The sequence below is a fragment of the Balaenoptera ricei genome, chromosome 6 (genome assembly GCF_028023285.1).
Source record: "Balaenoptera ricei isolate mBalRic1 chromosome 6, mBalRic1.hap2, whole genome shotgun sequence".
Classification (NCBI taxonomy): Eukaryota; Metazoa; Chordata; class Mammalia; order Artiodactyla; family Balaenopteridae; genus Balaenoptera; species Balaenoptera ricei.
Genome location: NC_082644.1, coordinates 121,387,742 through 121,402,215, shown reverse-complemented (window position 1 = coordinate 121,402,215; position 14,474 = coordinate 121,387,742). Strand labels below are relative to the sequence as shown.

At 54.7% G+C, this 14,474-nt stretch overlaps 2 protein-coding genes across 3 annotated transcripts in view; both read left to right on the top strand.

Annotated features, from left to right (window-relative positions):
* CAMSAP1 (calmodulin regulated spectrin associated protein 1) overlaps positions 1-8,394 on the top strand; it is a 55,723-nt gene extending 47,329 nt beyond the window's left edge. For both annotated transcript variants that reach the window (XM_059926016.1, XM_059926017.1), the window contains 6 exons: positions 197-333; positions 454-662; positions 944-1,046; positions 2,493-2,608; positions 3,063-3,181; positions 6,589-8,394. In XM_059926016.1, the coding sequence (XP_059781999.1) occupies positions 197-333; positions 454-662; positions 944-1,046; positions 2,493-2,608; positions 3,063-3,181; positions 6,589-6,891 (987 nt within the window). In that variant the 3' untranslated portion in view covers positions 6,892-8,394. The remainder of the gene's footprint in view (positions 1-196; positions 334-453; positions 663-943; positions 1,047-2,492; positions 2,609-3,062; positions 3,182-6,588) is intronic.
* RPL7A (ribosomal protein L7a) overlaps positions 1-14,474 on the top strand; it is a 307,067-nt gene that overhangs the window by 41,370 nt on the left and 251,223 nt on the right. The gene's annotated exons all lie outside the window — the stretch shown is intronic.

Genomic DNA, 14,474 nt, shown 5'->3' with positions numbered 1-14,474 from the left:
CTAAATGCTTCTCTAAGGGCGTGGTTTGACTCCCGTTTGTATTTTAGCGTCTGTAGAGAGACGCTCGCTCACCCATCAGTTACGAGGAGTAGGAAACGTTTCACGTTCTTGGGGTGCGTTGAGGGCCGGGGGCGGCAGTGCTGGGGACCCGCGGGGGTCGTGCCCGGCCGCGCTGTAGGTGGCATCTGCCCTGCAGGATGAACAGAAGGCGGACGACGAGCTCGCCAGGAAGCGGGCAGCCTTCCTTCTGAAGCAGCAGCGCAAGGCCGAGGAGGCCCGCATGCGGCGGCAGCAGCTGGAGGTGGAGGTCGAGCTCAGGAGAGACGAGGCACGGTAGGTGGCCTGGGGGCCCGGCAGGCACCGCGCACAGTCGGCCTGGCCGCCGTGTCTGTCGTCCGCTCCCATGGCGCGGCGCTGGCGTGACCAGGACGTCCTGGCCGCTCCTTTCCGCAGGCGTAAAGCGGAGGAAGATCGGATCCGCAAGGAGGAGGAGAAGGCGCGGCGGGAGCTCATCAAGCAGGAGTACCTGCGGCGGAAGCAGCAGCAGATTCTGGAGGAGCAGGGCCTGGGGAAACCCAAGTCCAGGCCCCGGAAGCCGCGGCCCAAGTCCGTGCATCGGGAGGAGCCCAGCAGCGATTCGGGACCCAAGAGCACCCCCCCACGTGAGCAGGCGGCGCGGGGCCCCCCCTTCGCGGCCCTGACTCACTCCAGTTCTCCTGGAGCTGTGAGGCTGGGCTGGAGGGGGCTCTCCCGTTTCACAGAAGGGAAGGTTGAGACTGAGCGCTGGGTCCTCAGGTGGTGAGAGCCGTGGACACGGGGAGGGTCCCAGCCTGGGGCCCGCGTCCCGCTGGCGTCAGGCCCCCGGCTCTTTCTCCTGCTGCATAGATGGCTGGCGGGCCAAACACGCGTGTCGTGAACGCTTGTCTTGTCTTGTCTCTGGCAGCGGATGACCTGAGCCGGGCCCAGTCGGGCTCCAGCCTGTCCTTGGCCTCCGCAACGACCACAGAGCCCGAGAGCGTGCATTCGGGGGGCACGCCTTCCCAGCGGTAAGGGGCCGGGTGCTGTGCAGCGGGACACCATGTGGGCAGTGGTTCTGTCACTGTGATTTTGGTGCAATTTCAGACGTCCCGAGCCATGGCAGTAATGTCACAGGAGCTAATTGCCCTTCACCGAGGTTCACCAATTAGTGAAATGTTTCGACATTTTTGTCCTCTGTCCCCTTGTCCTCCCAGCCCTGTATGCGTTTTCGTTTTTAATCGTTTACGAGTAAATTGGTGACATCCTCTTTATCCTTAAACACTTTGGAGCGTACGTTCTCTGAACAAGGACGTTGTCTTGTGTCACCACAGTCATCAAACCAGCGCTGCCGTTAGGTCCCCAGTCCATGCCCGCCGTGGCCGATTGTCAGAGTGTCCTTGAGAGCCCAGGCCCGTGCGGGACCACGGTCGCCCTGAGTCACTGTGTCCCTTCTGTCTGGAACAGGCCCTCACCCTCCTTTGTCCTCCTGGGCCTTGACGCTTCTGCTGAGTATGGGCCAGTTATTTTGTTGCCCGCCCCCCAGTGGGTTTCCCAGGATTAGGTCCAGGCTGTGCGTTTTTGGCGGAAACACCCCAGAGAGGAGGCTGTGTCTTTCTCAGTGCAGCCAGTTGTGTGTGTCACTTTGACTTGGGTTAAGGTGCTGTTTTCCCACGGGTGCTGGAGGATTTCCCTTTGTGATTAAGGAGTAATTTGGGCGGAGGCCTGGGGACCCTGTCGATGGCACTGAACGTCTGCCCACGGGCCTCAGCAGCCACCTTCACGGGTGGGGCTGGCCTCCTGGTAGGCAGGGTCCCCGCCTGTCCTTTATCATGAGTGTTGTCCTGCCTCTCCACACGTCCGGTGGCTTCTCGTCGCCGGGGCTTTGTGGAGGACACCTCCCAGGGATTCTGGATTCTGGTTGGAATTTTGTCCAGGCGGTCGGGTACCAGCATTGGATTCAGACTTCGCCTGAACCTGCCTCTCTTGTGTGAGCGTCTGTGTCCCGCTCAGCGGAGACGGCCCTGCAGGGACGCGGCTCAGGCCTGCCAGGGATCGGAGAGTCGTTTGAGACCTGCCGGGGTTTTGGACTCGGCCCGCTCTGCCCATCCTTCCTTCCCGGGGTCCCGTCCCTTGTCTGACAGCGGCGCAGCTGGCCCAAACCGGGTCCTCTGGTTCCCACGCCATTAGGGCTGAGCGTGAGGGCGAACCTTCCCTGATGAGGTCACTCTGGTGCCCGAGGCGGGTGGTGTCTTTGTGTCTTGCCCCGAGTCTGTCATCGTGTTCTCCGGGGAGCGGACCGGCTGCGTTCCCCACTGTTGCTGCCAGCCTCCTGCCACGGCCGATGGCCCTTCATGTGCCGATGGTGCAGCCTGGCCCGTTTCAGGGTGGGATCCCGCCAGCCGGTGCCAGTTGCGGGCGAGAGGAGGCATGCCCGCCGCCCTCCCAGCCCCGCCCCCGTCCCTCTTCCCCAGCAGAGTCGAGTCCCTGGAAGCCTTGCCCATCCTGAGCCGCAACCCCAGCAGGAGCACCGACAGAGACTGGGAGACGGCGTCCGCCGCGTCCTCCCTTGCCTCGGTGGCCGAGTACACAGGTGACGGCCTCGCTCTCTGTGGGGCACGGGCACACGGCCGCGTCCTGGTGGGGGGCGGGCCCCGGGCGCCGTGGGTGACGTGCCCTCATGTCTGCACAGCTCCCGGCTCACTATGGCGTCTTGGGCACTTTGGAACCTTAGGCTTTTAAAAATTACTGTTTCTTGGTTTCTTTTTTTTTTTTTTTTTTTTGAATCAAAGAAACCAAAATTAGAAAGGGAATAAATTATTACTTACTTTAGTCTTTTCCTTACTTTATTTAAAATCTGTAACTTAGAGTTCTGTCATAGATTTGAAGTGGCTATTACTTACCATTTTCAAAAAATTAATGAACATCCCTAATTCAGCCTAGCTGCTGCTTGCTTCTACAAAATTGTTGCCTTTCTTTTGTGTGTGTGTGTGTGTGTGTATATGCTGTAAATATTAATTTTGCAAATCTTGGCCTGCTTTTCATAGGTCCCAAGCTGTTTAAGGAGCCTAGCAGCAAATCAAACAAACCGATTATTCACAATGCTATATCCCATTGCTGTCTGGCCGGAAAGGTGAATGAACCTCACAAGAATTCAATATTAGAGGCAAGTATCAAATTTCACCTCCAGTTTTTTATGTAGGATAAGGGTGTTTATAAATGAGGGTTCTTTCTAGAGGAGAGCATCCTGATTGTTGACACGTGAGGCTGCCGTCCTGCATGTGTGTGACTCGTGTGTGAGGACACGCAGGACACTCGTGTCCCAGGCCCTTGCGGTTGGGACGGCTCTGCGGCAGAGCGGGATTCAGACCAGCGAGACGGAGGGGGCTGCACGGGGGTCGGGGCTGGGGGTCCAGGGCAGGCCCTCCGGGGTGGGGCACGGGAAGTGGGTGAGATTTCTTGAGTTAGTTTGGTGTTGAGGGTAGGGTGTCTGCGGGGGTCGGAGGAGGTGTCGGATGGAGACAGGAGGGACCCCAGCTCTGAGCTGGGGCCACTGGAGAAGTGGGAGTTTGGGGCAAAATGCTGGTCGTTTCTGTCCCGTTGGGTCGACTTGTTTGCTCCCCGGGGGCAGCAGCCCTCGGTCACTAATGGTGAGTGTTGGTGGCCTCAGCAGGTAGAAGATGTGGAAGGAGGGTCCAGGTCAGGACTGCGTGCCGTGACCTGACTGACGCTCCGGCTAGGGGCACCGTGCGGGGCGCGGGGCTCCTCTCCACTCACGTGTCACCGGGCTGCTCCAGCCTCTGGGCTGGTCCAGGAGCAGACGCAAAGGCCTGGCTGTGGAGCCGGCGGTCCCAGGCACGAGGCAGCCCCGCGACAGAGCGGTCGCACGAGAAACACTGGCGGCCGGCGGGTCTGCTCGGCTGTGCTGTCACAGCGTGAGGACAGCCACGGACTGACCAGAGGGCGGCTCGGCCCCCAAGAACCTGTTTACAGAAGTGGGTGGTGCTGATTCTGGCCGCGGTCTGGAAAGAGTGAAAGGGGAGCAGGATGCGGGCCCGAGGGTGGCTGCAATGGTCAGTAGGCTGGCCGGTCAGTGGGTCTCACTCGAAGGTGTCACTTGAGCAGAGGCCTGGAGCGGGGAGGGTGCCCCGCAGATCTGGGGAGGCGCACGGGCTCCGGGTGGGACTGATCCCCAGGTTGGGGCTGGAGCCGGGGAGCTGGGGGTCAGAGGTCACGGGGCAGCTCCAGTCGGGCCTCTGTGGGCCGAAGGGACCCGGCTTTGCCTTGGGTGAGAGGGTGAATGCCGCTGTGGGCAGAGGACGGCCGTGAGCCACGGCCTCCTGAGCGCCACGTTGGCTGCCGGCCGGGACAGGCGCGAGCCGCGTGAGGGTGGAGGCGGGGCCGTGATCAGCCTGCGGAGGGCGGGGCCCAGAGGCCTGGATGTGTCTTTGCGTCTCTAGTTCTGTTCACGTTTAAACAGTTTTTATGTCGTTGAAATCAGTATTATACTTGCAGCTTTAAATTTTGCTTTTTCTTCTTAATTTTATAAATGTATTGGTTTATTAATTTATTTAAAAAAAATAACAAGCCTGTTAGATTCTGAAAAGAATAGTATCCATTTGTGAAAAATTATAGTTTTCTAAAACAAAAACAGAGTGAGAAGAGTGGCGTTGTTTTACATCATACGAATCTTTTTAGCTCCTGGCTACGTAGAAGACAGCTGGGTGTGACCCGCTTCCGAGTCCATCTGTTACAGACCACGTGTCCCGTGGCCACTGGACAATGGCAGTGTACCCTGAGGGGCGGATGAAGAGGCAGATAACGTCTCGGGATACTGTGGGAGGGGTCTCCGTAGTAAGCGGAGACCCGGAGAGGGTGTCAGGAACCCTGGCCCATGCTCAGAGAGCTGCAGGGGTAGAAAACGAAACTAGACATTTTCAAGCACGAGGAGAATCTGTTTTAAAATGTTTTCGTATTAGTGATTTCTTAAAGTTGAGAACACGGTACGGCAGACGCTGTAACAAGTACTGACGGTCGTGCCTGCTTCAGGTTCTTTTGCGGCAGCGTTATCGAGAGATCACCCACGCAGCGTGAGATCCCCCTTCAGTGCTAGCTCAGGGCTGTTCGGTCTGTTCCCAGGGGGTGCGGCCATCACCAGTTGATCCCAGCACCTGCCCCCCGCAGAAGGCTCCTGTACCGAGGCCGCTCGCCGTGCTCGTCCCCCAGCCCCCGGCCCCACAGGCCTGCGGTCCCCTCTGTGTGTTTGCCTCTTCTGGACACTTCCCGTGCAGGGACTCACACCTGGGGCGGCCTTTTGGGGCGGCTTCTTTTGCTCCGCGTGGTGTTGCTGAGGCTCCTCCGAGTTGCGAGTGTGGCGCTTCCTTCCTTTTTACGACTGAACAGCTTCCCGTTGTACGTCTAGACCATTTTGTTTATCCTTTCATCTGTTGATGGACACTTGGATTGTTTCTACTTTTGACTGTTATGAATGTAAAAGTTTGTGCGCAGGTTTTACGTGGATGCGTGTTTTAACTTCTCTTGAGTATCTAACTGAGAGAAGAATGGCTGGGTCGTGTGGTAACTCTGTGTGACATTCTGAACCACTGGCCGACTGACTGGCCAACACAGAGGCTGTGTCACCTTCCCTCCACCGGTGGAAAATGAGCGCTTGCTTCTTCGCACCAGCACCTGCGCTTGTTATTGTCTGTCTGACTCTAGCTTAGTGGGCATGAGGTGCTACCCCCTTGTGGCTTTTTTTTTTTTTAATATTTATGTGTTTGGTTGTGCTGGGTCGTAGTTGCGGCATGCATGTGGGATCTAGTTCCCTCCCTGACCAGGGATCGAACCCAGGCCCCTTGCATTGGGAGTGCAGAGTCTTAGCCACTGTGCCACCAGGGAAGTAACCCCCATTGTGGTTTGTTTTTTTTTTTAATGGAACTTTGTCTTTTTTTTTTTTTTTTTAGTTTATTTATTTTATTTACTTATTTTTGGCTGCATTGGGTCTTCATTGCTGCACACGGGCTTTCTCTAGTTGCGGGGAGCGGGGGCTACTCTTCGTTGCGGTGCACAGGCTTCTCACTGTGGTGGTTTCTCTTGTTGCAGAGCATGGGCTCTGGGTGCACGGGCTTCAGCAGTTGTGGCATGCGGGCTCAGTAGTTGTGGCGCACGGGCTTAGTTGCTCCAAGGCATGTGGGATCTTCCCAGACCAGGGCTGAAACCCGTGTCCCCTGCATTGGCAGGCAGATTCTTAACCACTGCGCCACCAGGGAAGTCCCCCATTGTGGTTTTGATTGGTATTTCCCTGATGGCTAATGATGTTGAGCGTCTTTTCATGTGATTTTTCACTTCATGTTAAAAGCATTTTTTTCCTTGGATACCTGGACTGAAGTAAAACCTCAATGGTAGATGGTGCTCCACTGAACGGCTAACCCATAGCTTTGTGTCCTAGAAAGCTTGCCCCGGGGTGGGCGGTCAGCTGGCCGCGGGCCTCCTGGTCAGGACGGTGGATGCTGCGGTGTGACTGCGGGAGGGACTCACGTTCCCTGTCTCTTCTCCTTCACTCCCTCCACACAGGAGCTGGAGAAGTGTGACGCGAATCACTACATCATACTGTTTCGTGACGCTGGCTGCCAGTTCAGGGCACTTTATTGCTACTATCCCGACACTGAAGAAATCTACAAACTGACTGGCACGGGGCCAAAGAGCATCACCAAGAAGATGATCGACAAACTGTATAAATACAGCTCAGACCGAAAACAGTTCAACCTGATCCCGGCCAAAACCATGTCCGTCAGTGTGGACGCGCTCACCATTCATAACCACTTGTGGCAGCCCAAGCGGCCCTCGGTGCCAAAGAAGACGCAGACTCGGAAATGACCCCGGTGCGGCAGGAGCCTGAGGACGCGCCGGCCGGCTCGATATTTATTATTTTCCTCCTTTTGGGTACGAAGTGTGCAAAGTCACAGACCTTTTTCAAAGAGGCTTCTAGACAACACGAGAAAACCCTCCCTTAGGTCCCAGCACACAGGACGGCAGGTGGAGCCGGAGTGAGGACTCAGCCCCGTTCCCAGCGGCTCGCGGCCGCCGTGGTCACTGCTGCGCGGAGGCTCCCAGACGAGGGGTGCGTGCCCAGGAGCTCCAGGCAGCGGATTCCTTTTACTTGAAGTTCTCCTTCGGTATAAATTAAAAGTGATTTCCTTTGCTTTCTTGCCTCTCAACTCACCCCCTTTTGCACATGACCTGACACCCCTCTTGTTGGCCAGCTGTAATCTCGCGAGATTATAGGACTGAGACTCGATCTTGGGTCAGGGTTTTTGAATGTCTGTAGGAAAGGAGCTCGTGTTGGGGAAATCGTTTTCATTTGAGAAATTGTATATTTATTGATTGTGTCTACTGCCAACGTTTATATCCAATTCTAAGATTTCTGAAAAAAATTCTTGTTCCTTGCTGCTCAGAAAAAGTTTACTGAAAATACCAGTTCACTAAAAGCACTGAAATCTGCAAAGTCTGTCTTCTGCTAAAATAACGTTTACAAGTACGGAGGGGTTCTCGCCGACGACATGCAATCATGAGGATGGTGAATGGTACTCTTGCTGGTGCTTGCCTAGTTGAAAATAGGAAGCTGAGCCAATTACAGCCCTCGTTCATTACGTTTGGGATAGTGCGCTAATGATTTGTTCACTTTAATAAAGACAGAGTTTGGTAAAGTAGAATCTTTTTCACTCTGAGCATGTTTCTCTTACGCTGACAGTTCTTTTAGTGTTTTTATCATGTCATCACTCACCCGTCCTGATTCTTGCTTCTGGAAGAGCAGTAAGCGTGCGGTTCTCGGTTTATTTAGATTGACCATTTTGTTGTGTCGCCTACTTAAAGACAATTATAAAGGGGTTATTTGCAGCTGTCTCGGAACTCCATGTCAGCGGAATGCTCTGGGTTCTCTCCACGGTGGTCCTGACAGTCACTAGTGCTTCTCCGGACCAGACGTTCCCGCCCGGCCTCCACACGGCACCGGAAGTCTGCCGACACCTGTGCAACTGACCAGCTGACCTGACTGCCGGAAGATTCTGGAGTCACATGTGTTAGTTTTGCACATATTTTCTTGGGAGTGTTACTTGAATCTATCTCAAACTGCAGAAAAAAACTACAGATCAGTGGAGAGAAACAGTTAAGACAAGTATACTGGTCATTGTAGATGAAAAGGTGAGGGGACCGTGTCCATGAGGGTGGAGGGAACGTGGTGCAGAAACGGCAGGGCCTTTCCCTCTCCCGGTTGGGTTTGTATATATCGGTAGCCAGCAGCTCTGTCTGTAAATAGGTAACGAAGCTGTGCGGTTTCTCCAGTGCTGAGTATTAAACAGTCCTGAGTGAACTTTCCTGTTACCGTGCCGTTCACACGTGTGCTTTATTTCTCACTGTATGTTTGATATGATATTATTATATTTATTTTGAGAAAGCACTACAGTGTAATAAAGTAATTGACTGACTTGCTTTGGATGGTCACGTTTGCCTGAGGCTGTCCTGACTCGCTCTGCTGGCCAGTGTGCCCAGCTCCTTGCTGCAGAGAAACTTCACGTGGTTTCTAGTTAACTAGCGTCCCTTTTATTAGAGAATCACATCCTTCTTCTAGAGAAGGGACGCCTTCCAACTTCTTCCTTTATGTGCTCAAGACGTGTGACAACGTCTCTGTCATTTTATAACACAGTCCTGTTGAAGTCAGCGGAATGTGATTGTTTTCAGTGAAGATTTAGAGGCACTCCCGGCCCAGTGCTGGAAATCTCGTTCCTTCCAAAGTTCTGGGTAAACTCAGGGTTTTCTGATGCAGTCAGTCAGCCTGTGGAGCGTTGTGAAGGTGGTTCGCATGTGGAGCGTTGTGCCCTTGGTTAAGCCAGTGAGGACCGGTGGCAGCTACGCCACCCCGGCCAGTGCTCGGGACGTGGGGACGGATGCCCCCCTCGGGCCCCCTGTGCTCGGGGACGTGGGGACGGATGCCCCCCTCGGGCCCCCTGTGCTCGGGGACGTGGGGACGGATGCCCCCCTCGGGCCCCCTGTGCGTCGCAGGGAGTTTCAGACGCAGGATTCCCTTTCGTGGTGGAGGTTTCCGTCCTCTCTGGCTTTGGTGGTGGTAAAGTCGTGAATTGCCTTGTAGGTCTGTCTGTAACTGTTTCGCCTTCCAGGGCACCTGCGTATTTGTGTCGTGTTCTTACGGTGGAGGGTTGTACATCTTTCCTTGCTTCTCAGCACTCTGACCAGCCACCTGTCTACCCATTTAGCATTTAACTTGGTGAAGAAAGTGTTGCCCAAACGGTTGAGCACACGATGAGGCTCACGTGTGAGTCCTTGGTGGTGAGCTGGGGTCCCAGGAGCCCAAATAAAACTGCGGTGAGTGAGCCCCATATTTTACAGATACATGTGCAGATGTATTAACTTATCCCCACACGCGTGTGCGTGAGTGTGCGTACGTGGCGGGGGGGGGGGGTTTGGACGCTCGCACACACCAGAGGCGGACTGTCTTTCCCGTGTGTCCTTTGACTTGACTTTGCACGTCACTCCAGAGCAGTGTCTGATCAGGCTGTTTGGACCCAAACTATGTTCTTTGCTCTGGCAAATTGAAAAATAGAATAATTCCAAAGTTATGTCTAGGTTATGCTTTTTTTGTGTGTGTTGTCTTCTTTTACTTATTATTTATTTTTGGCTGCACTGCGCAGCTTGTGGGATCTTAGTTCCCCGACCAGAGATCGAGCACGCGCCCCCTGCAGTGGAAGCGTGGAGTCCTAACCACTGGACCGCCAGGGAAGTCCCTAGGTTACACTTTTATTTCTTGAAACTGTTGTTCTTACTTGGGGGGAAAAGTACCTGAAATAAAATTTCCTCTTAAGATGAACTTGGACAGCCTTTCCTAACTGATGCTGACCTACTCTGTGAGACGCGGTTTGGCCTTTGAGAAGTGGGAGTGAGCGGCTTTAGGCAGCCCCCTCCCAGTTCGTGGCCCTCATTTCTGGTGGGGGCTCTGCGTGTGGGGAGGATGGGCTGTGCTTCTGCGCCACGGTCACGGCCAAGTCCGCCAGCGTTGGCGGGGAGCAGAACGCGTCCGGGTGGCATCCCGCCAGGCCGTCTCTTGCAGGGGTTGGGGGCACCTTGCTGTGGTCTGGAACCTTCTCCGGGCTGTCCCTGACGGCATCTCCGTGCGAAGGCCCGAGCTGTGGGGACCATTAGAGGTCTCGGGGGCAGAACTTGCCCTGGGAAGAAGCAAGGCTCCTCTGTCTCCCTGCCCCTCCCTGTGCTCATCTAGGAGGGGGTGATCTCCACTCCTTACCTTGTTCTCTGTTCTTTAGAAAGAGCAAGTTACCGTATCCAAGTGATTTCCTAAATAGCAAGGAAAAGCCACTTACAGTGGGAATGAATAATTGAACAAAGCGTAGTAAAAATTATAGCCTGAACTCCACGTCGTCAAGCCCGGATGTAATTTATGAAAGATTTGTTTCACGGGAACCCTTTCTTGGCAGTGAGAATTTGGGGTCGCCACTGGTGCAAAGAAATAGCGACAGCATAAAAACCGACTTTCCCATAAAAGTGAAGTCTAGGCTGGTGCTATTACGAAGGTCAGAAGCTAGCAATCTTGGCCTTGGAGTCACGTCTCTGGGCCTGTGTTTTCATTTGGTGACTGACTGTCTGGAACTGGGAACTCTGAGGTACCTTTACTCTGGGCCTCGGCTGCGCACACGCTCCACGTTTACAGTTTGAAATGCTGTGTGATGTGATGGGTTAAATCGACAAGCCTGCAGCTCCAAGGACCAGGCATTGAGATGGGGGCTCAGATGGCCTTGGACCATGCGTGCTCTTTGCTAATCCAGGTCAGGATCCTGTGATGGGAGTTTCTGAGCATCCAGAAGGCGTCAACAGCACTGCTAGGCAGGCTGAAGCATCAGGGCTTGAATTTAAAGCGTTTGCTTTTTTTTTTTTTTTTAAAGCAGTTATTTTCAGTTGAACTGATAAACCCCTCTAGTCTCCATTTTTGCAAGAAACAATTTGGTTTTTTGCCCTTTTAACTCTAGGTGGTGAGTTTTTTGTTGTTTTCATCACAGTACAACCCTTGCTCTTTTTTTTAAATTGAAGTAGAATGTACCTACAGAAAAGCAAACGGATCCCAAGTACATACAGAGCTTGATCAAATTTGACCAAGTGTTTATTCTCATTTTTTAAATGAGTGGTTCTCAGTATTTGTCACCAAAGTTCTCCCTAGAGTTTTTTGCTTCTAAAGTATGTTTATTAATGGTTACTTTGTCCGGTTTTCGTAGTAGGCGTGGAACTGCCGGTAGGAGTCGATCAGCTGGAGAAGCATCGTTGCAAGCCACCGTTTGCGGGGTGGAAAACACGTTGTTATCTCTTTGTGTGTTATTTCTTCACATCGGACTCCTGTTCGGCTCGCGAGCGCCCTGTGTTTTATGGGTGCTAAGATTCCTCATCCAAGGAGTGCTTGCTGCGTCAGATGGGCAGCCCTCCCGGGCGGGATCCACGGGGGTCAGGCATTAGGTGTCACCTGCTTAGGACGACGTGGCTGCTTTGGGAGGGTGTGCGTGAGGGGGAGGGTCGGGGGGAGATGACCAGCCAGGTGAGGGCACGTGGGGCGGGCACGGGGCTTCTTGGGGGCAGCGGGGGCGTCTCCCTTTATTTGTTCTCGGCCCTTGGACCATGTTGCTGGCACCAGCTGGACATTTGGTGAAAGTTGGTTAAACTTGCTGCCGGGTTGGAGCTGGGGGACACCAAGCCCTTGCTCTTGCACCTGGATGTGGAATGATCTCGCGGGACGTTTGCATCACAAATCCCGGGGACCCATGGGGCGTAGGGTGGGGCCCAGAGCCCAGTGACGGGGATGTGGAGGCCACTGCCCGGTCACACGTGGACTGGGGAACGGGGCGGGGCCCGTCTCACCTGGAGCCCTGCTCACCGTCCGGTGCCAGGTGTGGTCCCATGGGAAGGGCAGGAGTGGACGGCCACCCTGAAGTCGGGCAGGATCATCTGTTAAGAGACAGACCTACGGATGATTTGGGTGCCGGGACCGGGGCGTCTGGTCTGGCTTTCTGAGTGCCCAGGCCCTCGCGTACACACTGGCTCTGCAGACCTCGTTCTAGAAGCCCCGGGCAGGTGGCACCTCAGCTGCATAGAACTAGGTACAGGGGGAAGGCCTCGCCCGGGAACTTGGGGCAGGGGGAAGGGGGGTTTCACGCAGGGCAGGCAGCCCTCGGTGAGGGCAACCCCCCCGCCCCTGCCAGGCCTCCTGCTGCCCGGAACCCACCCTGCCCAAAGGCGCCGCCCTTGAGGAAACACTGGGTAGTGCTTCCTACTTGGAGATGCTTTCCTTGGACTAGAAATGGATCAAATGAACAAACAAGCCCTGCTCTCTGGACAATTCTGTTTTATGTTACTTTTGTTTATTTATAAAATAACATACTCCTTGAAAGCATCAAATGCGGTAAACAGTTGAGAATCACACCAGGGGAAGCTGAAGGCTGCCTGCCCCCGGTGGCAGTGCCCAGGGGGTCACCGCTGTCCACGCTTCCAGACCCTCCCGGGCATCCGCAGACTCGGACGTCACACACACGCGGGGCAGGTGGCGTCAGCAAGCGGCCCCTGGGTGCCCTGTCCTCGTGGAGCCTCTGAGACGGGTGACTAGGAGGACCCGTGTTTGCTGGTCTAAGATGTGCCACTGTTTTGTGCCACCAAGAAGGGGAAGTGCTGCCACGGAGACTGCGCCGTGTCGCCGATCGGGAGACGCCCCCGCCTCCGAGGTGTTCAGGTGTGCGTGGGCGCGGGGCAGAGGGCACATCTCAGGCGCGAGGAGGCTCAGGCAGGGGTGCTGTGCAAGGACACGCAGTAGAGTGACGCTTAAAACTAGGTTTCTCTGCATCAAAACCCGGCCAGAGACGCAGGGACAGAAAATCATGGTCCAGTTCCTGCTGGTGAATATAAAATACTCAAATGAACCCAGACTGAGACATTATGCTCAGCAGTGTTTGAATGGGCATAAAGATTCAACGTGAGAAAGTGTAATTTACGTTGAGTGTAAGAGGGAAACCACTTAAAAAAATGTTGATGACGTTCAATATGTATTATTCACGATGAAAAACGTTGCCAGTAGAATTCTCGTAATTTGGTAATACCCGCCAGAGACCTCCAGCGAGCCCCACACTTAACTGGGGACACTTGCAGTGTTTCACTGTTAAGTCAGGGTGGAGGCCGGTTTGCCTGTGGTCACAGTGAGTAGCCAGGGCTTTCCTGGACGTCTGAGCCGTTGTACTAAGACGGGGAAACAGGAGGTTTAAAGGGAGGAAAAGAAAAGCCCAAACCGTCTTTATTGGCAGAGATATGAAAGTCCTCCTAGAAAAGCACAGGAACAGGTGGTGAGCGTTAGAAGTGCAGCGACCAGCGTGCAAACTGAAGCGTTTCCAGACCCGCTCGTGACCAGCACGTGCACCGAGCAGGGCAGTCACGGGAAGTGAAGCCCACTGCTGACCCCTCGAACAGCCGCTTACGGTCACTTAGGGCGTCCTGGAGGTGTGACAAAGCCCGAGGTTCAAAGTCACCAGGTGCCGACCCCTCGCACCGGGTCTGCAGATGGGCCGCCACCCCACACACAATCCCCAGAGGACTCTCCATGGGGTGTCATCTGCTGATTCGGGGTTTGGCTCTGGGGACCCAGGACAAGGAGCCCTGACTCGGGTGCCTGCCGTCGCCCTGTCGTGTGGGCTTGGGAGGGGCTGGGCCCCAGCGGGTGAGCAGGGCCACGTGCCTCCACGCGGGGTGCAGCCCCGCTGGGGGTGGCGTGGCTGGGAGTCCGTCCTGCGCGACTGAGCCCACGAGCCCTGGGGTCTCAGAGCAGGTCGGGGGGTGCGGGGCTCTGCTCGGGCCGGCACGGTGGGTGCACGGCGGGCTCACGCGGAAGCCCACGGCTGTCCTGCTGGTGTCACTGGGTGTCCCCTGACATGAGGGTGAGGCATCTTCTCAGATGTCTACAGAGCAAATTCATGCTTCCCTTTCTGGGAGATTCCTGGTCATTTCCTTTGCCCACTTTCAATTGGGCTTCTTTAACTGGGTGGTTCTTTTTCTTACGGATTCATAGAAGATTTTTAAATAATCTAGACAGGATTCTTTCATTATGGGAGCAGCATATATGCCAAAGCGTGGCCTTTTTTTTTTTTTTTTTTTTTTTAACTGTTGGTGTTTGGAATATAACCCCTTCTCTTAGTGTTATTTATTTATTTATTTATTTTTGGCTGTGTTGGGTCTTCGTTGCTGTGCGCGGACTTTCTCTAGTTGCGGCGAGCAGGGGCTACTCTTCATTGCGGTGCGCGGGCTTCTCATTGCAGTGGCTTCTCTCGTTGCGGAGCACGGGCTGTAGGTGTGCGGGCTTCAGTAGTAGTGGCAGGTGGGCTCAGTAGTTGTGGCTCACGGGCTCTAGAGCA